Consider the following 26,122-nt stretch of genomic DNA (forward strand, 5'->3'; position numbering starts at 1 on the left):
CCTAGCTGTTAAAAACCTCAAGTTCAGATTCTTGTCTGCTTCGACCAAACTAAGCATCTCTGTATAATTTCCTGCCCACCGCAAAACCATCCTCAGAAAGGAATTAATCTGAGTCACTGCCAACCACAACTGAATTCATTCAGTTACATCTTTTGTAACCATATCCCTTCTTCATATCCATCCATACACCCTCTTCTTTCATCCCCCACCCCGACTGTGACTGTGAATAGAGCTCTTTACCTTGAAATAAAGCTATTTTCTCTCCTTTAAGACTGCCTAATTTTGTGAATTTCTCTTAGCTCTCCCTGTGCCTTTACTTGGCTATGGAGAGATATAGTAGCTATTCTGAAATCAGCTGGGCAGTGAATGTTCTGGAGCAGTGAATGTTCTGGGGCAATTTCCCTGAACCAGTCAGCCCATCCCTCAGCTGCACTTCTCTTCGTCCATCCAGCCCAGCTACGTTCCTTATTCTTCACACCCTCAGCTCTCTGTTCTCTGACAGAGAACCATCCTAGCATTGAAAGCAGGAAGGGAACTTGGTTTGTTTCCCCTTACCCGCCAGCCTTTTATAACAATGTTTTTGGATGGGTGTGAGGCTGTAGAACATCGTCTCTGAAATACCTTAGTTTCTTTCTGAGCTTCCCTGTCCGCTCGTCCCCGGAGCAGTGGTGGCGGCTGAAGCATTCTCTTCCTCCCCTTGTGTTCACACACTTCCAGTGTGTGTTGCTTCGAGCACGCAGAGTGAGTAACTTTTGCATTTGTGATTCTTGGCTCGAGTCCCTCTAGAAATCATATTACTACTCTGAGTTCAGGGAGGGCTAGAATAGCTACTAAGAACAGAATACATTATAATAACATTCAGCAGACAAAGCCAGAAAACTCTGGCCAGAGACCACCTTAGTATCCTTTACTTGGCCCATATTCCATTTTCTGAGAACTTTAAACCAAGTGAGATGCCACCGTATACAGTTTACGTGCCCCGCTGTAAGGTCTGCATCATCACACCGTCTTGTTTTTGAGATGCTTCACATTTTATCTTAAAAAGCTCTTTGGAGAGTTATCAGTGTTTTCCCTCAGTCACCAGCTTCGGGCAGGATATTTTTGCTAGGCAGCATTGGTATGTAAAAACCTGTCAAGGAATTTGAAGAAGAGTTGGGGAATTAAACAAATAGCCAACTGTTGAAACATGAGACCAAATTAATACTTAAGCAATAGTTACCTCTGAACAGAGAGGGCTTCACAGAGAGAAGTCCCATTGCGCTCAGTCGTGAAGGGGGAATAACAGGGAAGAGGGGTGTGTAGAAGGGAAGGTTGTCTGCATTCTAGGATGAGGGAAACACATCAAAATAAAAGCAAAGACGAGGGCATGTACCAGGAGGCTGTATGCATATGGCAAGGCTATCCCAGAAGGTGAATTTGGTAAGGTAAGATGAAGTCAGATTGGACTCTGTTTTGTAAGTAGGAAATCATTTAGGATATTGGAGGAGGAGGCGAGAATCTAATCCAGCCTGTTTTTAGAAAGAGTGTTCTCACAAGCCAAGGCTAATCTGCTTGTGAAACTATTACAGTAAGCAGGGGCGCTTGGGTTGGGTCAGTCGGTTAAGCGTCTGTCTGCCTTTGGCTTAGGTCATGATCTCAGAGTCATGGGATGAGTACTGCATTGGGCTCCTTGCTCAGTGGGGAGTCTGCTTCTCCCTCTCTTCCCCTCTCGTGCTCTCTCCCTCTCTCAAATAAAATCTATATAAAAATATATATATGTGTGTGTGTGTGTGTGTGTGTGTGTGTGTGTATATATAATATATCACAATAAGCAAAAGATACTAGAATGAGAGAGCTTACGTTAGGGCTGTGACCAGGAGATCAGCAAAGAAACTAAATCAAAAGAAACATAGCCTGGGGCGCCTGGGTGGCTCAGTGGGTTAAAGCCTCTGCTTTAGGCTTGGGTCATGGTCCCAGGGTCCTGGGATCGAGCCCCCAATTGGGCTCTCTGCTCAGCAGGGAGCCTGCTTCCTCCTCTCTCTCTGCCTGCCTCTCTGCCTACTTGTGATCTCTATCAAATAAGTAAATAAAATCTTGAAAAAAAAGAAAGAAAGCAAGAAACATAGCCTGGAAAGGCCATTAACAGGAATTTCCCAGATTAAGAAATGGCCAATAAATATACTTATAAATGTTTGGTCTCAATTTTTGGCATCACTACAAATGAAAAGAATTACAAAGAACTACAAATGAAAATAGCCCCATCATATCAGCAAGGTTGGGGTGTGTGTGTGTGGCCCCAATACATTGGGTAGGTGGAATAATGAGCACCCTTATTCGTTGCCTAGAATCTGAAAATTAGTACAGCTCTTCAGGAATAGTTTGGTAACATGTCAGAAGCTTAAAGAGGTATATACACTTTGACCCAGAAATTTTGAGAAAATGATCATAAATATGCAAAGATTTATGTACTAGCAAACAACATGTTACTATTTGTAGTAATGAAATATTGAAAACAAACTAAATTTCTAATAATGGAATTATTTAAATTATGATATGTCCATAAAATGGATTACAATGTGACCCATTTAAAAATTTCATTTTAGAAGAATATTTAATCACATGAAAAACTATTTGTAGTAGTAATTAAGTGAAAACAACAGTTTATTAAATAGTATGAATGGTATGAGTTGATGTGTAAGTGGAAGAGTCACAAAAAAGTGTTTATTAAGCATTTGAAAAATGTGGGTCGAGCTCCAGAGAGAGAAGGGAGTTAGAATTATAATTATATTGACATACCTTGATAATCCTTAAGTTTAGGTCACATACAGGTTATTTTACTATTTTCTTTTGTATGTGTGTGAAACTTTCTATGCTAAAAGTTATTCAAACCCCACAAAACCCACCTCAAAAGAAATCATTAAATTTGCAAAGAAAGTAGATTAAATGTGTTAATGCACTAAAGCACTTGGAATAATACCTGGACCATAATAAATAAGTTACTTGCTGTTTTTATTACCACTTTATAAAGCTAAAGATAGACAGTGTTACCCCAGCAGAGGACAAAAGAGGAAGAACATAGGAATGCCTCCCCCCGACTGGAGCCCAGGAAGCCCCTGCATGGGTGGGACGAAGCAGAAGAAGAACAGGAGTAGGAAAGAGAAGAAAGACAAGGACAGGCCGAAGAGAGCCAGAAAGTCAAGAGGCAGAGAGATTTTAGAAGGAGATGTTATCAGAACAAATAGCCCAGAGGAGTTCAAGTAGGTTGAAGACAGTTAAAGCCATTGGATTATGCTGTTCAGGAATCCTTGAGGTTCGGTTTTGGGTTTTGGGTTTCTTTATAACATGCATGCAAAAAAAAATACACTGATGAAAAAATGCAGCTCAACAAATTTTTACACACTCACGTAATGAGCCTTTGGAACAGAAAGCAGAATATTCCCCAGCACCTCAGAAGCCTCTTGTCTTGCCACTGTGCCCTCCATGGGTGACCTGACTTCTAATACTGGAGATCAGTTTTGCCTGTTTTTTTTAACTGTTTGTACCTGGAATTAAACAATGTGAACTCTTTTGCGTCTTGCTTCTTTCATTCAACATCATGTTTATGAGATGTGTCTGTTATGATATACATAGGTATATTTCGTTCATTCTCATTGCTGTACGATACTCCATTGTATGAATGACTATACCACAATTTATCACCTAGTTGTTGATGGACATTTGGGCTATTCCCAGGTTTGGGCTATTTTTCTGGATTCCCTTCTCTCTTCCATTGGTCTATATGCCTGTTCTTGTGCCAGTAGTAAACTATGTTCATAACTATAGCTTCATAGTAATACTTTTCTTCATGATTGTTCTTCACGTTCTTAAAACTTTCTTCTTTGAGATTGCTTTGGCTGTTCCTGTCACTTTACACACATGTGTGCATCCACCAGCCAGAGTTCTTATTGGGCCTGCATTGATTCTGTAGATTAGTTTGGGCATAATTAACACTTTATGCTACTGAGTCTGACGATCCATGGCCATCATGTATTCCTCCATTTAAGATATCTTTTATTTCTCTAAATAATGTTTTATAATTTTCAGTGGAGCAGGCTTAGCTTAGTAACCTTTTGAGAGAGCAGTTTCAGTGAACAGCAAAATGTAAATTCTCAGATGCTAAAGAGGAAAATGGCAAACAGAGGTAGCAAATGTAAACCGTTCCTTTGAGATGTTTGATAGTGAAAGAAAGAGGAAAATTGGTACTAGCTTGTGAGAGAAGCAGATTTGAAAGGTTGTTTCAGCAGAGAGTGCCCTCAGAAACCATGGAGAGAGTCCCCGGGGGTAGAAGAGGTTGGAAGCACAGAGTGAATTAAAGGGACAGGGACATGGAAGGGTGGCTCAAGTTAGCCTGGAGAAGAAATTAGGAGCAAGGAGTGTTGTGAAGTTATTTTGAGGTAGTGTGTTTCATGTCTGGATTACCTTAGTAACAATTTCCTCAGACTCACTGGTTGCTTACACAGTGAATAGTACTGAGCCATCATGAGTGCTGTGCCCTTTGTCACTCATGGCACCAGAACTCACATTCAGGGTGTTTGGAGCAGCAAGACTTGCTGCCCTCCCAGTCATCCCTAATCCACATGTTCAAATCCCTATTTCTTTGAGCAAAGCATATTACTTTATATTTTCTCCACTGTGCATACCTGTTCATTTATTATTCCAATAATCCCTTCTTCCAGAGTATCTTAGTTAAATTAAGGCTTAGTAGATAGGGGCTTTTCCACTAAATCTTGAGGTGCCCGAGAGACTTGAGGAAGATTTTGTAGTAGAGATTTTATATATGAAGGAAATGAGGGTGCTGAGATAAGGGATTTAATACTTAAGTTCTAGAAAGAGCTTGCAGGATTCACAGGAACAAATCTGTTTGGCAGTTTAGTGGAAGTTATTTTACTTTGGAAGTAAGTTTTTAAGTTTGTTGTTTGCTTTAGGTGCAAAGCTTTCAATACATACACAGAAAATTGTATCTTTCCATCTAGAGAGGGCACTGTGTAAATTATGTGCTGCATATAATTACGGTGTTTTTAATGATGTAAACCAAGAAGACAGTGTTTTCACTGCAGTACTTGCAGTGGTGGAATTAGCCTGCCAATATTAGAAAGTAGAGAATAGGAAGTGGAAGATCTTGTTGGATTACTCAGCCTTATATCCACTAAGTTTGGATAGGTAGCTTTAACAAGGAAGGGAAAGAGGGAGAGAAAAGGATTTAATTCATTGCAGCTAGGATATAATAAGCATCTTCATTGAATCCCAAATATTACATGTTTGTACTTCTGGGGAAATTCCTTTCTGATGTTAAGTCTAAAGTGGCCTTTCTTTGGGGAGAAGGTGAGAGTTGAGTAGACAGTCATGGGGGCAGGGCATGGGCAGTGGGCAAGGGGTAGAGGGAAAGGGAATGTCATGGGTGAGATCTGGTAACTTACACTTCAGAAGCTAAAACACACTTTTCCCAATTTAACCATAGGACACGATGCATACTGGAAGCCGTACAAAAACTATTTTTTAAACATATGATGCACCTGCTAAAGAAATATTTTAAAATAACAAGGTACAAATACATTCCAAGGTTTGTTTTTACACCTGTGCTGTATAACACATCTGTCTACGTTTTTAGTTTGATAACTTCACATGGCCTTTCTTTATTTACTAAGTGCTCTTTTTTTTTCTTTCACACATTCCTGTACTCCTTTGACTTCCGAATGACTAAAGCTTTGCATTTTCGAAGTCAAAATAAAAATCCTCATTTTAAATGTAATTCCAGTTTTATAAGAAAAGTTGATCTTTGAGATTTTTTTTCAAGACAGAAAATGTTAGCATATAATGGCTCAAGTGCCAGTGAGCTCTCTCTCTGCTCAGCCGTGCCCACTTCTAATATTGCTTGCGGATAGAATGCAAACCATGCATAATCCCTAGAGAACAGAGAAAGCCCCACCAGATGGAAAGCAACTTCAGCTAATGAAGGAACACTTCCTTCTCTAAACTTTGTGATTCTTCTGATCTCCTCTCTTTTTAAACACCTTTCCCCAGCAAACCATTCATTAGCCTTTGGAAAAAGCATAGTCTTACAGTCTGCCTCTGGTTTTTCCCCCTGATCTTTTTCTATCACTTCTAGTTCTACTTCCTCCTTCAGGGCTAAATCAGTCCTTCTGCTTCTCGTGTACACCCTCCTGACATTTGTAGGTCGTAATCACGTTCCCTCCCCTTAGCGTTCAGTTAGTTCAGGCCTACTGCTTCGTTCTTCTAATCCTGCCTCATAAAATGATCCTTTCAGCTTCTTCGTCATGCCTGCCATTTGCCTTTGAACTTAGTCCAGTTTGTCTCCATTTTTTCGGGTAATGAGGTGTGTGAAATGGAACGCAGTGCCCTAGGTGTTTTCACGGAACCACTGAACAGAGCAAGGGTCCTCTGAGGGATAATGCCCAGGCCTAGCTAGCCCGAGGGTTCTTTGTCACCCTCAAAGACTGGTATTGCTTCTGTCAAGACCCAGTAATTCCTGTATTCCTGACCTCCCATGAACAGCCAAGTGCACATCCTCCTCCATGCCTTGGGAGCTCATTTTATTTCTCCATTTAGAACGATCCTCTTTTCTGTTCTCTCGTATCAACAGTCATATTCCTCAAGAAGCTTTTCCCTTCCTTCTCTCCTTTTTTCCGTCCAAACTGAAGGCAGCAGCACTTTATACCTGTCTGTGGGCATTTGCTACATAGTGCGTTGAATAGAGTACTCAACTGGTATTTTTTTACAGTGTTATTGAGCTGTAATTCACACACCGTACAATTCACCTGTTTGAAGTGCACAATTTAACAGGTTTAGCACATTCTCAGAATTGTACCACCATCACCACATCCAGTTTTCAACATTTTCATCATTCTAAAAAGAAATCCATGCTTCTTAGCCATCACTTCCATCTACCCCATCCCACCCCAGCCCTAGGCAGCCACTAAAATCTACTTTGTGACTCTGAACTAAAGACCTGAATGTGAGAGGGGCACCTGGGTTGCTCAGTCGTTACCTGGGATCAAGCCACACATCAGGCTTCCTGCTCGGTGGGGAATCTGCTTCTCTTTCTCCCTCTGCCTGCCCCTCCCCCCGCCAATTCATGCTCTCTCTCTCTCTCTCTCTCTCTCAAATAAATAAAATCTTTAAAAAAAAAAAAAATAAACCAGGGGCACCTGGGTGGTGGGTTAAGCCTCTGCCTTCAGCTCAGGTCATGATCTCAGGGTGCTGGGATTGAGGCCTACATCAGGCTTTTTGCTCAGTGGGGAGCCTGCTTCCCCCTGTCTCTCTGCCTGCTGCTCTGCCTACTTGTGACCTCTCTCTCTCTCTGTCAAATAAATAAATAAATCTTTAAAAAAAATTAAAAATAAAGACCTGAACGTGAGACTTGAAACCGTAAAAATCCTATGAGAAAACCTAGGCAATAACTTATTTTTGCCATTTGCCTTGACCACATTTTTCTAGATTTGTCTCCTCGGGCAAGGGAAACAAAAGCAAAAATAAACTATCAGGATTATACCACAATAAAAAGCTTTTGCACAGTGAAGGAACCCATCAATAAAACAAAAAGGTAACCTACTAAGTGGGAGAAAATATTTGCAACCCATACATCCAGTAAGAGGTTAATATTCAAAATATATAAAGAACTTACACCACTCAACACCAAAAAACCCTCCAAATAATCCAATTAAAAATGGGTGGAGGACTTGAGCAGATATTTTTCCAAAGAAGACATACAGATGGCCAACAGACACATGAAAAGATGCTCAGCATCACTGATCATTAGAAAAATGCAAATCAAAATGATGATGACATGATGAGTTCACCTCACACCTGTCAGAATGGCTAGAATAAAAATGACAGGATGTAGTGAAAAGAAGGGCCATCTGTACCCCAATGTTTATAGCAGCAATGGCCACGGTCGCCAAACTGTGGAAAGAACCAAGATGCCCTTCAACGGATGAATGGATAAGGAAGATGTGGTCCATATACACTATGGAGTATTATGCCTCCATCAGAAAGGACGAATACCCAACTTTTGTAGCAACATGGACAGGACTGGAAGAGATTATGCTGAGTGAAATAAGTCAAACAGAGAGTCAAGTATCATATGGTTTCACTTATTGGTGGAGCATAACAAATAATATGGAGGACAAGGGTAGATGGAGAGGAGAAGGGAGTTGAGGGAAATTGGAAGGGGAGGTGAACCATGAGAGACAATGGACTCTGAAAAACAACCTGAGGGTTTTGAAGGGGCGGGAGTGGGAGGGTGGGGGAACCAGGTGGTGGGTATTAGGGAGGGCACAGATTGCATGGAGCACTGGGTGTGGTGAAAAAACAATGAATACTGTTACGCTGAAAATAAATAAAAAATTTAATTTAAAAAAAATGACAGGAAGTAACAAGTGTTGGTGAGGATGTGGGGAAAGGGAAACCCTTGAGCAGTCTTGGCGGGAATGTAAAACAGTACTGGAAGTTCCTCAAAAAATTAAAAGTAGAAATACCATATGATCCAGTAATTCCACTACTGGCCTTTTACCCAAGGAAAATAAAAACACTAATCAGAAAAGATGTATGTACCCTTATGTTTATTGCAACATTATTCACACTTGCCAAATTATGGAAGCAACCCAGGTGACTGTCAGTAGAGGAATTGATAAAGAAGATGTGATACATGAGAGAAACAGACAGATGTATCTACACACATACATATCTACAGTGGAATAGTACACAGCTATGAAAAAGGAATGAGATCTTGCCACTTGCAACAACATGGAAAGATCTAGAGGGTATTATGCAAAGTGAAGTAAGTCAGACAGAGAAAGACAAATGATTTCACTTACGTGTGGAATCTAAACAACAAACAAAAAAACATGAATAGACCCATAAACACAGACAATGAGCTGGTGGTTGCCAGAGGAGAAGGGAAGGCAGCCAGGCAAAATGGATGAAGGGAAGCAGGAAATACAGGCTTCCAATTATGGAATGAATAAGCCATGAGGATAAAAGGTACAGCATAGAGAATATAGTCAATGGTATTGTGACAGTGTTGTGTGGTGACAGACAGGAGCTACACGTGTGGTGAGCTTAGCCTAACATACAGGTCTATTAAATCACCACACTGTATACCTGCAACTAATGTAATAGTGTGTGTCAACTGTATTTCAGTTTAAAAATAAAAAAAGTAATAGAGTAAAATTGGAAGTCCTTCCATCCATTCAAACTAACTATTCTTAATAGTTTTGGATTTCTCTTTACATATACTTTAGACAGATCGATCTCCAAACATACCGATCTCTCTCACCTCTTGTTTGATGCTGAGATTGTTAATAAATTTTTGTTCTTGCAAATTGTCTTGGCAAACAAACTTGTGTATACATTCCTGAATTTCTTACTGGTATATTTATAGAAATATTCCACTTTTAATAATTCCGATCTCCTAAAAGTAGAAGTATTTGGTCAAAGGCTATTTGCGTTTAAATTTGGTTGATGAGACCAGATAGCTCACTATATTCCCACAGTAGTGTAAGACTACCCACTTCCCCTGATAACAGTCTTTCAGAAACTTTTGCCAGTGTGATGGGGGAACAAAACCCTACCTTATTTAATCTGTATTTCTTTAATTACAAATGAAAGAGCATTTTTATGTGCTTATTCACCATTTGCATTTCTTCAGTGAGTTTTTTGTTCATATCCTCCACCCATTTCTCTGTTATTAGACTGTAGTACCACTTTCATAATACATTGATACCAATACTTGTCCTTTTGTCTTTTCTCCCTTTATTTTATGTTGAGGTATATTCACTTTGTACCGTCTTTGTTGAGGGTTGTTATCATAAATGGATGTTGAATTTTGTCAGATGCTTTTTCTACATCTGTTGAGGTGATCATATGATTTTTATTCTTCATTTTGCTACTATGGTGTATCATATTTTTGATTTATAGATGTTGAAGTATCCTTGCATCCTTGGAATAAATCCCACTTGATCATGGTGTAGGATCCTTTTTTTTTTTTTTTAAGATTTTATTTATTTACTTGACAGAGATCACAAGTAGGCAGAGAGGCAGACAGAGAGGAGGAAGCAGGCTCCCTGCTGAGCAGAGACCCGGATCAGATCCGGGGCTTGATCCCAGGACCCTGGGATCATGACCTGAGCTGAAGACAGTGGCTTTAACCCACTGAGCCACCCAGGCGCCCCGGTGTATGATCCTTTTAATGAAGTATTAAATTCAGGTTGTTGGGGCACCTGGGTGGCTCAGTGGGTTAAAGCCGCTGCCTTCAGCTCAGGTCATGATCCCAGGGTCCTGGGATCAAGCCCCGCATTGGGCTCTCTGCTCAGCAGGGAGCCTGCTTCCTCCCTTCTCTCTCTGCCTGCCTCTCTGCCTACTTGTGATCTGTCTGTCAAATAAATAAATAAAATCTTTAAAAAAATAAAAATAAAAAATAAATTCAGCTTGTTCGTATTTCATTGAGGATCTTTGCATCTGTGTTTATCAGGGATATTGGCCTGCCATTTTCTTTCTTTGTGGTGTCCTTTCCTAGTTTTGGTATCAGAGCAAGCAATGCCAGTCGTATAAAATGAGTCGGGAGTATTCCTCCTCTTCTGCTTTTTGGAAGAGTTTGAGAAGGATTGGTATTCATTCTTCTTTAAATGTTTGGTAGAATTCACCACAGACGTCATCCGGTCTTGGACTTTTGTTTTTTGAAAGGTTGATTAATGATTAATGATTCCGTTCCCTTGCTAAGAGTCGGTTCAGATTTTTTTGTTTCTTCATGATGCAGTTTTGGTAGGTTGTGTTTTTCTAAGAATTTATCCATTTCTACTAGGCTGTCTGATTTGGCATATAACTTTTTATGGTAGTCTTTTTTGATTCTTTGTATTTCTGTGGTATAAGTTAACATCTCTTCTTTCACTTCTGATTTTATTTGAGTTCTCTTCCTTTTTTTCTTGGTAAGTTAAGCTAAAAGGCTTGTCTCTTTTGTTTATCTTTTATCTTTTCAAAACACCAGCTTGTAGTTTCATTATTCTTGTCTGTTGTCTTTTTATAGTCTCTATTTCATTTATTTCCACTTTCATCTTTGTTATTTTGTTCCTTCTACTAACTTTGGGCTTTTTCTAGTTCCTTGAGGTATAAGGTTAGGTTGAGATCTTTCTTGCTTCTTACTGTAAGTATCTATGAGTTTCCCTCTTAAGGACTGCTGTTAGGGGTGCCTGGGTGGCTCAGTAGCTTAACTGTCCAACTCTTGACTTTGGCTCAGGTCGTGATCTCAGGGTTGTGAGACTGAACCCTGCGTTGGGCTCCATGCTCAGTGGGGAGTCTGCTTGAGATTCTCTCTCTCTCCCTCTGCCACTCTTCCCCCTCTCCCAAATAAACAGATCTTTTTTTTAAAAAATGCTTTTACTATATCCCATATATTTGGTAAATTGTATTTCCATTTTTATTTGCCCCAAGGTATTTTTTAATAAATTTTATTTATTTATTTGCCAGACAGAGACCACAAGTAGGCAGAGAGGCAGGCAGAGAGAGGGTGGGGAAGCAGGCTCTCTGCTGAGTGGAGAGCCCGATGCGGGGCTCGATCCCAGGACCCTGAGATCATGACCTGAGCCGAAGACAGAGGCTTATTAACCCACTGAGCCACCCAGGCACCCCAGCCCAAGGTATTTTTTTGATCTCTCTTTTGGTTTCTTTCTGGACCCACCAATTTTTCAGTCACATGTTGTTTAATCTCCAAATATTTGTGAATTTCTATTTTCTTTTTGTAACTGATTTCTAGTTTCATACCATTGTAGTTGGAATACATGCTTGATGTGATTTCAGTCTTAAATTTATTAAGGTTCGTTTTAAGGCCTTGCATATTTTCTGTCCTGGAGAATGTTTTGTATGTGCATGAGAAGACTATGTCTTTACAACATAATTTTTAAATTTAGATCTTTAGGTAATTTTAAATTTATGCTTATATAGGGTTTGAACAGGAATCTAACCACAACAAGGCCCAGTTGACCTAATACAATTCATTGACTTCAAATTACTCCTGCTCATATTCTAAATCCCAGTGATCTAATTTTATCAGTACAATACTCTTCTAATTAGTGGCTTTTTGCAGTATGTTTTATAATCTGATAAGCCAGTCCACACATCATTTTTCTTCCTTTCAAATATTTTCTTAGCTCCTGTTATATATATGGATAAATTTAGAATTAATTACCAGGCTCTGAAAGAGCCTTTGGGATTTGGTTTCAGAATGTGTTTATGGTATATTTTTAGGTGAAAACAAAGTCAGTTCACACATAATCTATATATACTGTCATTGCCATTTTGTTTCTAAAATTACCTGTATATATAATAAAACAATGTCTCAAAGGATATACAACAAAATATGTAGCAGTGGTTATCTCTTGATACTAATATTGTCGTTCTTTTTTTTCCTGGTGCTTTTGTTTTCCAGATTTTCTACAATGTTTGTATAGTACTTTTTTTTTTAAGATTTTATTTATTTATTTGACAGAAATCACAAGTAGTCAGAGAGGCAGGCAGAGGCAGGGCGGGAGCAGGCTCCCTGCTGAGCAGAGAGCCCGATGTGGGGCTCAATCCCAGGACGCTGGGATCATGACCTGAGCCAAAGGCAGAGGCTTTAACCCACTGAGCCACCCAGGCACCCCTGTAGTACTTTTTAAATTAGAGAAAAAAACCCTGAAAAAATAATAAATTAAAATGTACCCATTAGAAACTTCATGATTATCTACTTAACAAACAGAAGCCAAATGGGAATGGAAAGTATTTCACAGGAAATAAACGTGTGACTTGTAGAGAGTGAGTGCAGACACCTGGCTCTGAATATAAACCAAAGATGTCTGGGGTATTCCTGGGAAGAACTGAGATGGGAAACTGAGGCAGAACAGCCATACAGCCTCCTCCATTACTTTGCGTGGTTGACTTTGGTTCCGTTCAAGAGATTTGAGAGTCGGGGCGCCTGGGTGGCTCAGTGGGTTGAAGCCTCTGCCTTTGGCTCAGGTCATGTTCCCGGGGTGCTGGGATCAAGCCCTGCATCAGGCTTTCTGCTCAGCGGGGAGCCTTCTTCCCCCTCTCTCTCTGCCTGCCTCTCTGTCTACTTGTGATCTCTGTCAAATAAATAAATAAAATCTTTAAAAAAAAGAGAGAGAGATTTGAGAGTCGTCACGTCCTCACCTAGCAGTCTTTCCGAGTTGTCATCTGTGCAGCTAGATTGAGAAGGCACCTGCTTTCTTTGGTTTTCCCTGTTTCAGAGATTTGCATTCACATGACACAGCCAGACCTTGAGATGGGTCAAGACTTAGTGTAGTCTCAATCAGATCCTTGCGTGTCCTGGTGTTTTAGTCAACACTTAACAGAAAGAAGATAGCAAAATCTGTTCCCAGCTCTTTGATATATTTGAAGCAGCAGCATGCTCGTTCTTGGCTCAGGGCACATAGATTCTGTCAGCGGTGCAGTTAAAACTTGGTTCTGTGTGCTCTTTAATCAACATGCTCTGTCAAGGTAATCTTAACCAACTTAGCAATAATTATAACAACATCTAACATTTGTCAGACATTTTCTGTGTCAGGCATTGTACTGCACTTTATATGGATATCCCACTAAATCCTTAAAACAACCCTATGAATGTTATTGCCCCATTTTATAAATGAGAAAACCGTGCCGGCTGACATTGAGACCCAAAGGGCCTAACCAGAACCTGCATCCTTAATACATTTGCAACTCAATTTTTAATCTCTCTGCTTTCCTAAAAACCTTCTCTGTCTCCTGTATTTTCAGTCTTATTTAATGTCCCCAGCTAGAGCTATCAGAATGATCCTCCCTCCCCTCTCATTGAACTTCACCTCCCATCAGTCCCACGTTTGGGAAGTCTCATGCCCATCTGTTGCCCTCCGTGTCCCCTGGCCCTGCCCCAGAGCCTCTGGGCTTGCCACAGTAACCTCCCTTGACTGATTCTTCTTCCTTCCACTCTAACGTGTTTTTATCTTCCCGGTTCTCTTTTGAGAACATGAAGCTGATCATGTCACTGCACTGTTTAAAAGCTCTTAGACTTCCTTTTTTGTTTGTTTTTTAACCAGATTAAATCTGAACTCCTTAGCTTTCCATCCACAGGCTGGCCCTGGTCTGCCTCTTCAGCTTCATTGCCTGTCACTATTTATGCAGTGCCCTTACCTTACGCTCCAGCCACACTGAAAGATTCCGTCTTCCTGAGGTCTGTGCCAAGCCCCTTCTAGCCTCTTCGTAGCTTTCACATCTGCATTTCTTTCATCTGCTTGAAAGCCTCTTGTTTGATCTCCCTACAGACTCCTATTCCGCTCTCAGGCTCCACATCACATACTGCCTGTAGTAGCATCTTCTCAGACCCCTCCAGGATGCAGCAGTCATTCTCACATCTTCCCCTGTAGCACGCGTACGGGCCTTGCTTGCGGTAATTAATTATCTGTGTATATGTTTGTCTCCTCCATTAACCTGCATGGATCTCAGAGCAAGAACCAAATGCATTCATCTTTCAGCACCTAGCACACAGGAGGCCCTCGATAAATGCTGGCTTAATGCTTGAAGGAATGTCCAAGAGAGCGTTTGAAACAATAGGAAGTTAGAATTATACTTACTCCTAAACAGAGGACTATCTTATGTGTTGCTCCGAGTAATCGCTTTAGCTAAATTAGAGGCCTAAATTAGCAGGTCGTCTGACATACTGAATAAAAGTGGTTTATAGCAAACGGGGAAGGTCTTTTAAATACAAGTTTCCCCTGGATAAAGGACCATTATGCAAGATTAAGATCTGATCTGAGATCACGCGTGTGCCCTGTCCCTGTGCTGGGTATGGGTATGATACTGTGACACACTAGAGAGAACGTTCCCCCCTGGCATGAGAGCGCTGGTGCTGGCTTACCAAGCCTTTGGGACTTGGACTAGTCACCCCTTCATGAGCAAACAGTCGATATTAACTTACACCCTTTCCTGGTTGGGAACTCTGATGCAGGAAGACTTCCCATAGAAAGTGCCAGTCCTTTTTTTGGTTATTTCTTTTTTCATTTTCAGCTTTATTAAGGTTTAATTGACAAATAAAACTGACATAATAAATGTATAACATGATTTGATACATGTTGGTGAAGATTCCCACACTCGAGGTAATGCATCTATCATCTCACATCACTCCTTTTTTTTTCCTTATAAGAACATTGCAGTTTAACTTCCTTAGCATATTAATTTATTTTTTAGATGGGGGAGGGGCAGAGGGAGAGGGAGAGAGAGAACCCCAAGTAGGCTCTGTGCTCAGTGGTGCGGAGCCCAATGCGGGACTCAATCCCATGACTCTGACATCATGACCTGAGCCGAAACCAAGAGTCAGATACTCAACCAACTGAGCCACCCAGGCTCCCCTCTCTTAGCATGTTTAATTATACAGTACAATTTAATCAACTGTAATCATATTATACATTAGATCCTCAGACCTTATTCAGGTTATAACTGAAAGTTTGTACCCTTTTGCCAGTCTCTGCCCATTTCCCCCACTCCTCCAGACCTCAGTAGCTACCACTGTGCTTTGTGTTTCTGTGAGTGTGACTCTTCCCCGCTCTTCGGATTCCACTTGGAAGTGATACTATGCAGTATTTGTCTTTCTGGTTTATTTCCCTTCACGTAATGCCCTCCGGGTTCACCCATGTTGTTGGAAATGTATTTCCTTATTCGTGAACAGTAACTGTTAACCCAGTGCAAACAGCATCACTTTATTTTATCTGAAATCCAACTTTCCTCTCCCTTTCAGCTTCAGAATGAGCTAGAGAAAGGTGAACGGGACAATGCAGAGCTTCAGGAGTTTGCCAATGCCATTCTCCAGCAGATAGCAGATCACTGCCCCGACATCCTGGAGCAGGTGGTCAACGCGTTGGAAGAGTCGTCCTGACCTTGCTTCATGGGGAGCAGCCAGCCCGGCAGCGCTGCTAGAGTAAACCTGGGAGCCGAGAAAGAGGAGCTGTAAGGAATGGGCACCCAGAAACTTCCTGGCACCCAACAAACACTACAAACTCTGTCCTATCTTGGTTGGTCCTTCAAGTGTGATTCCACCAGCCTCTCTACAGCTGGCATCTGACCTCTGCTTTTCTACCTTGGGTATTGTCTCTACACTAATCCTCCTGATGTCCAGGGTGGGTAAGCGGCCAGGTTTCCATGAAGAACTGCCATCCCGTCATCAGCAGTGGAGAACTCTGGAAGCTGGTGGTTCTGCCCTTACAGAGGGACATGGAGTGGAGAGCCCTTTTTCCTTCTGTCCTTGACATGAGAACTAAACAGGAATCTCCCTGGAGTTCAACATATTGAAAGAAACTTCCCAGTGGATTAGAGAGCTGAGTGTTCTAATATCACAACAGGTGCTTTCTCCTAAAACGGTTAAAAAAAAAAAAAAACTGAAAAAAAGAGAGGGGAAAAGAGAGAACAGGGACAAAGAGAAACTGACTCTTCTCTTCTACTTTCTTTCACGTGTGATGTTTTATGCAGGGGAGCTGCGAGCAGGCCTCATGATGGCTTCGTGAACACTAATACCCCGAGTTGGGAGTCTCTACCCAGCCCTGTCTGTCTCACTCATCCTTGCTCTTCTCAACCAGTTAACAAGAGGATGGTGCAGACAGTTCTCCCCCGGGTCCCTCTGGCTTTAGACCTTTGACCTTATTATACTTAGGTTGTCAGATCACATATCTGGATCTGAAAGAGGTGACGTGAGGGCCTGCCTTCACCACCTACAGCTCTGCTTCTGTGGAAGATGATGGCTCCCTAGGCCCGGGCTGGTTTCTCCTAAACATCTTTCATTGGCATTCTAGGCTCCTGAGCCCCAAAAGAATGTTTCTGCCATCCCACCACCCATGTTCCACACTCTTGCAGCCCAGTGTTTGCTGAAGTTCATGACCTACCTTCCTCCCTTTTACCTTTACCCTTGATGTGCACGCCCAGAACCATAGCCTCGAGCATTGTCTGGAACCTCCTTCTGGCACAAATGAATGTTTCTCATCCCTCACACATTCCTTCCTCTACTCTTTCATTCAGAGAATATTTATGAAATGCCTACTGTGTGCAAGTCACTGTTGGGTACCCATCCTTGACAAAAGTCTCTTTTCAGTGAGGGAGAAATGAGAAGGACTTTATGAGACATACCTGCTTGAGTCAGAGCGCTCAAAGGCATAGCCTCCCCGCTCCTTCTGTCTTAGTAGAGGTTATCTTTTCCAGAGGAATCTTTCACAAATGAGCCTTTCTCATTTCTCATTATAATGGAGTGAGTGAGTTTGGGAGGCAGGGGGCCAAGTCATTTACTTGCCTTCAGGATCTTATTGGGTGGGTGGTTCAGGATTGTTGTTGCTGTTACCCCGCAAGAGTGTAGTGTTTAGGGGGGCTACAGTGGATAGTGTTACCTTAACACATCCGCACACACCATGTGGCACTTGGCCAGCTCCATGTCGCAGATCAGAAAATGGACCCCAAAGTTGCAAATCTGGTTGAAGGTATTGGCATTTTGAAGGGCGTTCTTCCCAAGCCCAGACAATGGCAGTCATAAACAATCAGGCAGCAAGAAAGAGCCCACTTAACCCCAATCTAGCCCTTTGACCACCTCTCCGGCCAGACTCCCACCAGACACTCACATCTTCTGATAAGAGTTGCTGGGCTAAATGTTTTTGTCTTGCATTTCCCTCTTTTCCCCTCCCCGGTTACTCACCCCAAGAATCTGACACTGCCTGGAAAGTCACCACGGCTGTCAGTCCAGTATCTTCCCACCGGTAGCCCTTGACTGTCCCATTAACTTATATGGTCATATCTCAGCTGCCCTGATTCCCTGCTGTCAAACAGGCTCCCTGTGAGACAGCTGTAGAATGTTTCCTATCGAAGGTTTAAATGGACTCTGCTCAAAACCTTCTTACTGAGATGCTTCCTGATAGCCCAGCTGGCCAGAAGTGGGAAGGTGGGAGATGGAGGGGTTAAATGGTTAGTGGTGGTCGTTTGTGGTCAGTCACCACAATTCCATGCACTGCCCATAAATCCTATAGAAGGCCCCCTGTATTTTAGGCCTGGAGTATTAGAATCTCACTTTATCTACAATAACACAGAGAACTGAGGGATGAGGACACCCTTGGCAGGACTCCCGCAGAGCAGCGCAGGCAGGAGCAGAGGCCATGCCCGGAGAGGTGGCCCCAGCCCCAGCTGCTGTTCTCTAGATCTGTGAAGCAAGCAGGTCTCACCGGGTCTTACTCATTCTGTTTCTGCTCTCAAATACAGGACCTGCCACACTTGTCCACTGTGTTCGTGACTCTCACCGTACCTCCTTTCTTCCTCTTTTGTTTTCAACCCTTCCTGTTGCTTCCCTTGGGAAGTCCTCTGGACAAGTGCTTCTGAGAAGAAAAATTTCCATCATCCATCTGGTTTCTGTGAATCTCCTTGATTCCTCTTGGGTGGCCATCCTAGTACCTCAAATGGTTCTGGGGACTTCTGGTTTCTAGATGAAAGTAGGTTCTGGCTAAAATTTAATAGCGAACATGACCAGATTTTACATGACAAGGGCAAAATTACTACAGTGTCTAGCAATTAGAGTATCTTAATTGAGTTGAGATCATTCATCGAGCCACCTTTTACTAAATGCACAATGCCCGTCACACACAGACTTATCAATGCATGACACTCTTCTAGTGTTCATGGCTTCACAAGGTCACTCAGCTGCTGGGAAAGGTCTATAGTCTGAACACTTACTGCAGGTTGCCTGTTATATTCACCAAATTCGTCCACTCTATTGGCAAGTCTAGTTGCCCCTTAGCACCTGAAGATCTGTACCCCAAATCAAGGTCATTGTAAAAGGGGACAGGAAGAAGAGAGGGTGGAATTGAACATGGGGCTCATGACTGAAAAATACAATGTGATTTTTCTCATCTTTTCATATACCTCTATCCCAGGTACTCACTGAGTTCTTGATGAAGTATCTGAATTGAGATTTACAAAGACTTGGATACCATTTGAAATGGAAAAGATTTTAAATGGGCTTTAATATATTAAGGAATATGAATGGGAATCCCCACATCCATCTCAGCTCTAACCTGTAACCTGGTACCTTATAGTCTAACGAAGAGCTAAGTGCTTCTCTGTCTTCCTTACACTTGATCTTTAGAAATACTAGTAAAGCAGATGGGACCCAAGACTGCCTTCAGGGTCAATAGTGGCAGTGTGACTTAGTACCTTTTGTCAATAACAGTCTGTTTGATTTTCCACGAGGAGCTCGTTGGCTCACCCACTCCTCAGAGAAGAAGAGGAAGTCATCATCAAGTTTTAGTCAACTGCTGAGCTAATCCCTCCCCATGATGTTCAGGATTGGCATTTGGATTTGCTGCTAGAGAGTTCTGCTGATCCCAGAACCATCCTGCCCTCCCCTTTGACCCCAGTCATGACACACAGGCCCCCTGGCTACCCTCAGGGGTTCTGAGGAAAGAGCACATCGAGAGTGTGGTGCCACATCGAATGTGACCTTCCCACCGCCCTTCCTGAGTCCCAGTGGGCCGTGTCCATAATATCAGTAACTCATGTCTGCCTCCCCAGCCTCACGTCCCACCTGCAAGAGTCCAGAGCTGTGGGAAAGCAGATGAGGGCAGAGTAGATGCAGCAGAGCCCACTGACCTTTGCCAAGCCTGCCAGGCCAACCCATCCATCACTGCCGGTCCCTGGGCTTCTCAGGACAGCGACTTGAACTGGTCAAAGAAATGTTTTAAAAAGAACCTGGAGTTTCCCCCCCACGCGGACTAAGGGAATGTCTGGGCAAGAAAAAACCCAACACACATTACAGGGAAATCCTTCTGAACAAAATGGCTGTCTTTACTTACTCTTTTTAAGCAAAAACTGTTTCCAGACTTTTTAGTGTCAAAACTGTAACCAAGTGTCTCCTGATTTTTTTCCCAATGTGTTTGGCGAGTGCTGTGACCCTCTTGTAGGTGTTTCTCCTCCTGACTCTCTTGGGGGAAAGGTGGTTTAGGGATTGATTTGGAGGGAGCGGTTTTTGTCCCATCCCACCTCCTCTTTTTTGTTTCTCTGCTTGTCGATATTGTCTGTGTGGTTCAGAGCATTGGGGCAGTTACATTGTGTCCATTGTTGAGATTATTAAGATATTAAAAAGTAGTTTGTAGAACTGAAAAGTTAAAGAGCTGTGTTTTAAGAAATGCAAAACGATATCATGTTAATAAAGGAATTCAAGCTATGGGGCAGCCGAACTCCTCCCCCCTTCCTCCCAAGCTGGCCGAGGTGGCAGCTGGTCTAGTCCTTTAGAAAACACCAGTGGCCACCCTCCAGGTTGGCGACTGCCTGAGTGAGAGAGCTACTGAGTTGGAATCCGGGGCTCAGAGAGTCCCACTGATGCCGGTGGTCTCCTTTACATCCTCAGGACCTCTGGGTAGACGTTTCAAAGTTTGAGACCCCATAACCACCCTCAGACCCACTTGGTCCCAGCTCCGTGTGCCTAATACTGTGTGGTAACCCGGGCTTGGCCCTGCAGCCGCGCAGCCGGCGGCAGCCCCGTTCGGGCCACAGACCCGCTCTCCTGCCCACTTGGTGCTATGTCAGCCAGGGACCCAGCCAGCATGGGCCCAGCCCGGGCCAGCCTGGAGCCCGCAATCCAGGCCGACGAATTGTACTCAGATCTCAGTTCCTTCTGGCTTCAGGCCCCAGAGTCTTGCCCTTGAAGCTTTTTAGACCCCACATCGCCCATGCCCAGGCTGTCTCCTTTCGCTCCGGAGATGCCATGGTCAGCCAAGAATGGGATCCCTGCGAATCCTGGGGTGAACTACCCCCTGGGCCAGCACAAGCGCTCCAAGCCTGGCCCTTCTCTCCACACCACACCAGTATTGCATTTGTGCTCTGATGCAGCCAGACCCAACTGAGCGCCACACCACGCCTGCACCGGCCAGCCTGCCCACGCGGGACTAGCCCACTGGCCCGGGGTCCTGTGGAGCACACCGGGCTGTCCAGGGTGGAGACCCGACGTCTGCCTGGGATCTGCCCCCCTCTGCCCCTGAAGACAAGTGCAGCACTTGAGTGAGAGGCACTGGGGGCCCTGGGCGCGGACTCCTTTTAGCTTGAGTTCCTTGTGACAGTAGCAGCCGCAATGATGGTGTCTGTGATGCAAATGCACCTGCTGCCTTCAACTGTATGTGTGTGCATGTGTGTGTGTGTGAGAGAGAGTGAGACGGCCGGAGTCGTGTTACTGACAGGATAATGACATTACAAAGAAATTGTGTTATAGTCAACTTTGCCTTGATAATTATTGTAAACACTTTGTCCATTTTTTTTCTTTTTTATTCACAAACTAAATCCATCGGGAAATTATAAAGTTATTTAAAAATCGTGTGCTGTGTCTTTCTTTGAGTCTCATCCAGTCTGAGAAGCCAAGTGAGACGAGTCCTCAAATGCCAGAAAAGCAGGGAGAAGCCAATGGCCTCCAAGAGGTGAAAGAGATGAACGCCATGGTAGGTGAGCCAGGAACCAGCTGTGCCCAGCAGGGTGAAGGCAGGGATGGAGGAGCCGAGGCTGGCTGGGCCCTGACAGGCCTAAAGCAGAAGAGTCGGTCTGCTTTAGGTCCCCACCTGAACTCCGGTTTGGCAGCCCCGTAATTGCTCTTCAAAGTCAATTTCCACCTCCCTTTCTCCTTCCTTACACTCTAGACCCGGAGCCAGTTTCCCCATTTCGCGTTGAACTGTGTTTCTGGAGCTTGAGGCGGGGGGAGCAGCCAGGGCCTGGTGGAGGGGGAGTTCACTCAGGACTTGGACTCAGTCTTCACTGGGGTGTGCGTGACATGTTAGCTCAGAGGTGCGAGAGCTGTAGCAGCCAACAGAAAGTGCAAACCCCAAGAATAAAGGAACCAGAGAACCTGTGCTGGAAAATCCCCCAGTGTGGGTATTTGTCTTGGGCCTTATGCTCAATAAGAAAGTATTCTGGGGTGGGAGGCAGGGCGGACTTCTTGTACAAGAACTAGTTTTCTGCTTAGCTCCATTTATCCATCTACCCTCAGAGGGGATCGACCCGCTTGCCTCACTCTGCCCCCCTTCCTTGGAAATTCCTGCCCGCTGTGCCCTGGCTCTTGGGAATTAGATGGGAGAGTCAACCATCGCCCCTCCTGGCAGGTTCTCCCCGCACCTGGGCTCTGGCCCTGCTCCCTCCAGCTGGAACAGCTGCTGAGACGTCCCGCCAGGTGGAGGAACACCTGGGACACCACGCCACTTACAGGACTCGGAACCTGATGTTGCTCATCATGTCGTCATGAAGCAGGAGAGATTTCACTTGTGGAACATGTCTCATACTGAAAAATACAAGATCACAACCACAAGCAGATGTGTCTGCAGAAAGCTGTCAGATTACACTGCTCAGCTGTTTCCAGCGTTTTCCATTAATCTTATTTCACTATTTATTTATTCACTCTGCAGTCTACCACCACTCCGTTGCAGACAAATGGACGCAGAGACCATAAGTTTCAAGGAAAATAGGAGAGGAGAACTTGCAATTGAGAATTCCATCCATTAACTTGTTTTTTTCCTTTGAATGAGGAAAAGACTGCTACTATTAGATTTTTTGAGGTGGAATATCTCGGACTGGCTCAAAGATGATTAAGAACTAGTCAGACTGGGGGCGCCTGGGTGGCTCAGTGGGTTAAGCCTCTGCCTTCGGCTCAGGTCATGATCTCAGAGTCCTGGGATCAAGCCCCGCATCAGACTCTCTGCTCAGCGGGGAGCCTGCTTCCCCCTTCTCTCTGCCTGCTTCTCTGCCTACTTGTGATCTCTCTCTCTGTCAAATAAAATAAATAAAATCTTTAAAAAAAAAAAAAAAAAAAGAACTAGTCAAACTTTTGGCACTGGGGGGCTCAGTCGGTTAAGCGCCAGACTCTGGATTTTGGCTCAGGTGGTGATCTCAGGGTGGTTGAGATCAAGCCCCCACGTCAGGCTCTGTGCTGGATGTGGAGCCTGCCCAAGAGTCTCCCTCTCCCTCCCTCTGCCCCTCCCCAGCCCCTGCCTTGTGTGTGTGTGTGCGTGCACGCGCTCTCAAAACAAAAAAGAAAAAACCTAGTTAGAGTCTGGAGTGAGGGAGTGTTTGAGATCCACGAGCTTTCCCAGATGTCCTGCAAAGAGCCCTGGACTCCCAGCCCAGAGCCTTTGGCTGCTCCCTGACCCCCCAGCCTCTCTTAGACCTTCCCCTTGAAAATAAAGCCGCCTTCATCTAAGCCATAAGTCACAAAGCCATAAGCCATGAGGAATCATAAATGATTATGTGTTTCCTTTTTAAAAGCTCCTTTGAGAGTGTAAAACATAAAATTGCTCTTTTTGCACCTGCAGTTTGCTTAAGGCCCATCCAGCATGTGGGTCGGGGCGTTGGCGAGGAGCGGGTCACCCGTACAGAAGCATGGGCAGTGGATCAGTGTCTGCCAAAGCTGGAGATCGGATGCCCGCAGCTCGTAATCCCATTATTACCCTGTATGTTTGAAATGTCCCCAATGAAAATGTCCTCACGCCCTTTGATCATGCTCCCCAGTCACTGCACAGGGACCTTTTCCCCCAGGAGCCAAGTCATCTGCCTTCACAGATGGCCGCCAGAGCCCTCCGTTCAGGAGTCATGTTCTGCTGTGTTCTGGGCACCGGTCATGCCAATTAAGAGCCTGGGGCATGTCTCCCAGGAGCCAGCATTAGGTGTCCTCACTTCACCAGCTTTCTCTCACTTCATCTTCGTAGCCATCCTGTGAGGCGGGTGCTGCTGTGCCCATTTTACAGATGAGGCATGGGGCAGCGAGACAACCTTCCCCAGGTCCTGCAGCTCAGACATGGGGTTCAAGGTTCAACCCGGCTCCAGCTCTGGCTGCATGGCCTGTGCTCTTTAACCCACTACTGTGTGCTCTCTTGGGGAGCTCAGACCAGTAGCAGAAAGGAATCCCGTAAAATGTGGGAACACAGAAGAGCAGGCCATGCTCTTCACAGACCTTCAAGTTTGACCTTGAAAGGTAAGCTGAATTTTGCCAGCAGAGGAGTTCAAGGATGAGGGAGGCAGAAAAGAGGGTCTGAGTAAATACAGGGAGGTGGGAAAGGACGCAGGGTATTCTGGGATAGCAAGCAGTCTAATGTCAAGATCAAATACTGCTTGGCTTAAGACCATGTAGCAGAATGGGGCGCCTGGGTGGCTCAGTCCATTAGGTGTCTCCCTTCTGCTGCCATCGTGATCCCAGGGTCCTGGGATTGAGCCCTGAATCCCCCTTCCTGCTCAGCAGGGAATCTGCTTCTCCCTCTGCCCCTCCCCACTTGTCCCCCCTCCCTGCTCATGATCTCTCTCTCTTTCTCTCTCAACTAAATAAATAAAATCCTTAAAAAAGAAAAAAGACCATAGAGGAGAAGACATGGTGGCCACAATCATACCTTAAAAGGAGGTTGGATGGGCTCATACTGTGAAAGGTCTCTAATGCTCTGGAAAGGAAGGCCAGCCTGGGGGAACCTTAGCCACACCACCACCAGTGACCATAACTACAGCCAGCGTAAGAGGCTGGTCAGTAAAAAGAAAGAAAAAGAAAAGCACCTGTGTGTGCCCAGTCTGGAAAGCGTCCAGGCCTAGTGACTGTGGGGGCTGTTGGAGGTGGCGAGGAGCAGGTGGTGGCTGGAGCCCTGGAGGGAAGTCTCCCAACACCCAACGTTACAAGGCCGGGAAGTGATGGGCTTCGGGTTAAACCCGGGTCGGTCTGTGTGCGGGTCTCTCTCTGGGCAGGTCCTTTCACCAGCTCCCAGCCCCGCCAGAGCTCATGGCCAGGCAGGTGGCTCTGTGTGACCCCTGCAGGGCGGGAGGCACCCAGGCCTGCCCAGGGGCAGTGGGGGGTTCAAGGGAAGAGGGAAATCCTGTGCCCCATTGTCCACCCACGGTGGGGTTGGGGTGGGGATGAGTCATCCGGGAGTAGGCTCTCTCCGCCAGGCCCTGGGTGAGAGAGGAATGAGGTCTGAAACCCTGGTGATGCGGTGGCAGCCCTCCCTGTCACCGAGCCCTTCCCTTGCCAGGCCCTGCGGGGAGAAGTGAAGCCTCCGCCACAGGCGGCGCTCACAGAGCAATGTGCACTGGTCCCGGCCTTGTTTCCAGCCACAGGACAGCCAGCTGGCCTGCATCCCTCCCTCACATCATGAGCGCTCCTTCTGGTCTCTCTCTCTCCTTCAGGCTCAGCACCCACCCCCACCCCCCCACCCCCCAGGCCCAGCACTTCAGCCTGGCTCCCTAGGGTGAAGACCTTGACCCGTGTTCATCCAAGAGGGCGTGTGAGGACAAAACGTCCATCAAATGCAGGGTTTCCATGCCCAGAAGCCACCTCGGGCCCCCGGCGGAATGCACACGCAAGTCGTGGGTCCAGTTGGATCGTCTTGGGCTCGAATTTTTTATATTATGATTTTATCCTTAAGGAGTGTTGGAAATGAGTCATTGGAGGGAGCCTGTTTTCAATCTTACCTTGCAATGGCGTGCGCAATTGACTGGGGCGGCATCCCGGACTCCTCGCCGTTTGCATGTGTGTGCATGTGGGTGTGTGCATGTGGGTGTGTGCATGTGGGTGTGTGTGTGTGGCAGAGATGTGCTGGAACAAAGCCCAGCCCCGAGAACGTCCGTGTGAGGCCTGCAGCCATGGCTGCCCCTCCCCTGGCAGCAGGGGTAACTGGTCAGCAAAGGGGACATGCACGGCGACCCTGGAAACGCACAGTTCCAGGGAGAGGGGGTGGCTGGAGGTTTTTGTATCCAGCTTTCCTTTGATCGTTATCATGGGCATTGATGATCAGACGATCCCACAGCTTTGAGGAGTCAGCTGACCCCAGGGAAAAAGAAAAGCCAAGAAGCCGGTCGGCCCTCCTCATCCGTGGGGCTCATCGCTGGCCATCCCCGTGGCACTAGCTGCCCAAAGGACACCTGTCCCGCGGGGGCTGTGCCGTCTCAGGGCGGCTGAATCCAGGCCACACCGGCTCCTGGCCTACACAGCCGCTGTGGGGCCCACGGGGCTGTGGGGGGCAGGATGTTTATCCCGCTTACTGGGCGGAGAACAAAAGCAACACGGTTGGTGCGTGGGAACCCTGGCCCTGAGATG

General features: G+C 45.0%; 1 protein-coding gene across 3 annotated transcripts in view; it reads left to right on the forward strand.

Moving 5' to 3' along the window:
- ERC1 (ELKS/RAB6-interacting/CAST family member 1) overlaps positions 1–16,415 on the forward strand; it is a 549,895-nt gene extending 533,480 nt beyond the window's left edge. For all 3 annotated transcript variants that reach the window (XM_080810688.1, XM_080810687.1, XM_080810689.1), the window contains one exon: positions 15,794–16,415. In XM_080810688.1, the coding sequence (XP_080666814.1) occupies positions 15,794–15,931 (138 nt within the window). In that variant the 3' untranslated portion in view covers positions 15,932–16,415. The remainder of the gene's footprint in view (positions 1–15,793) is intronic.
- Positions 16,416–26,122: the final 9,707 nt, after the last annotated feature.

Source organism: Martes martes (assembly GCF_963455335.1).
Source record: "Martes martes genome assembly, chromosome: 8".
Taxonomy (NCBI): Eukaryota; Metazoa; Chordata; class Mammalia; order Carnivora; family Mustelidae; genus Martes; species Martes martes.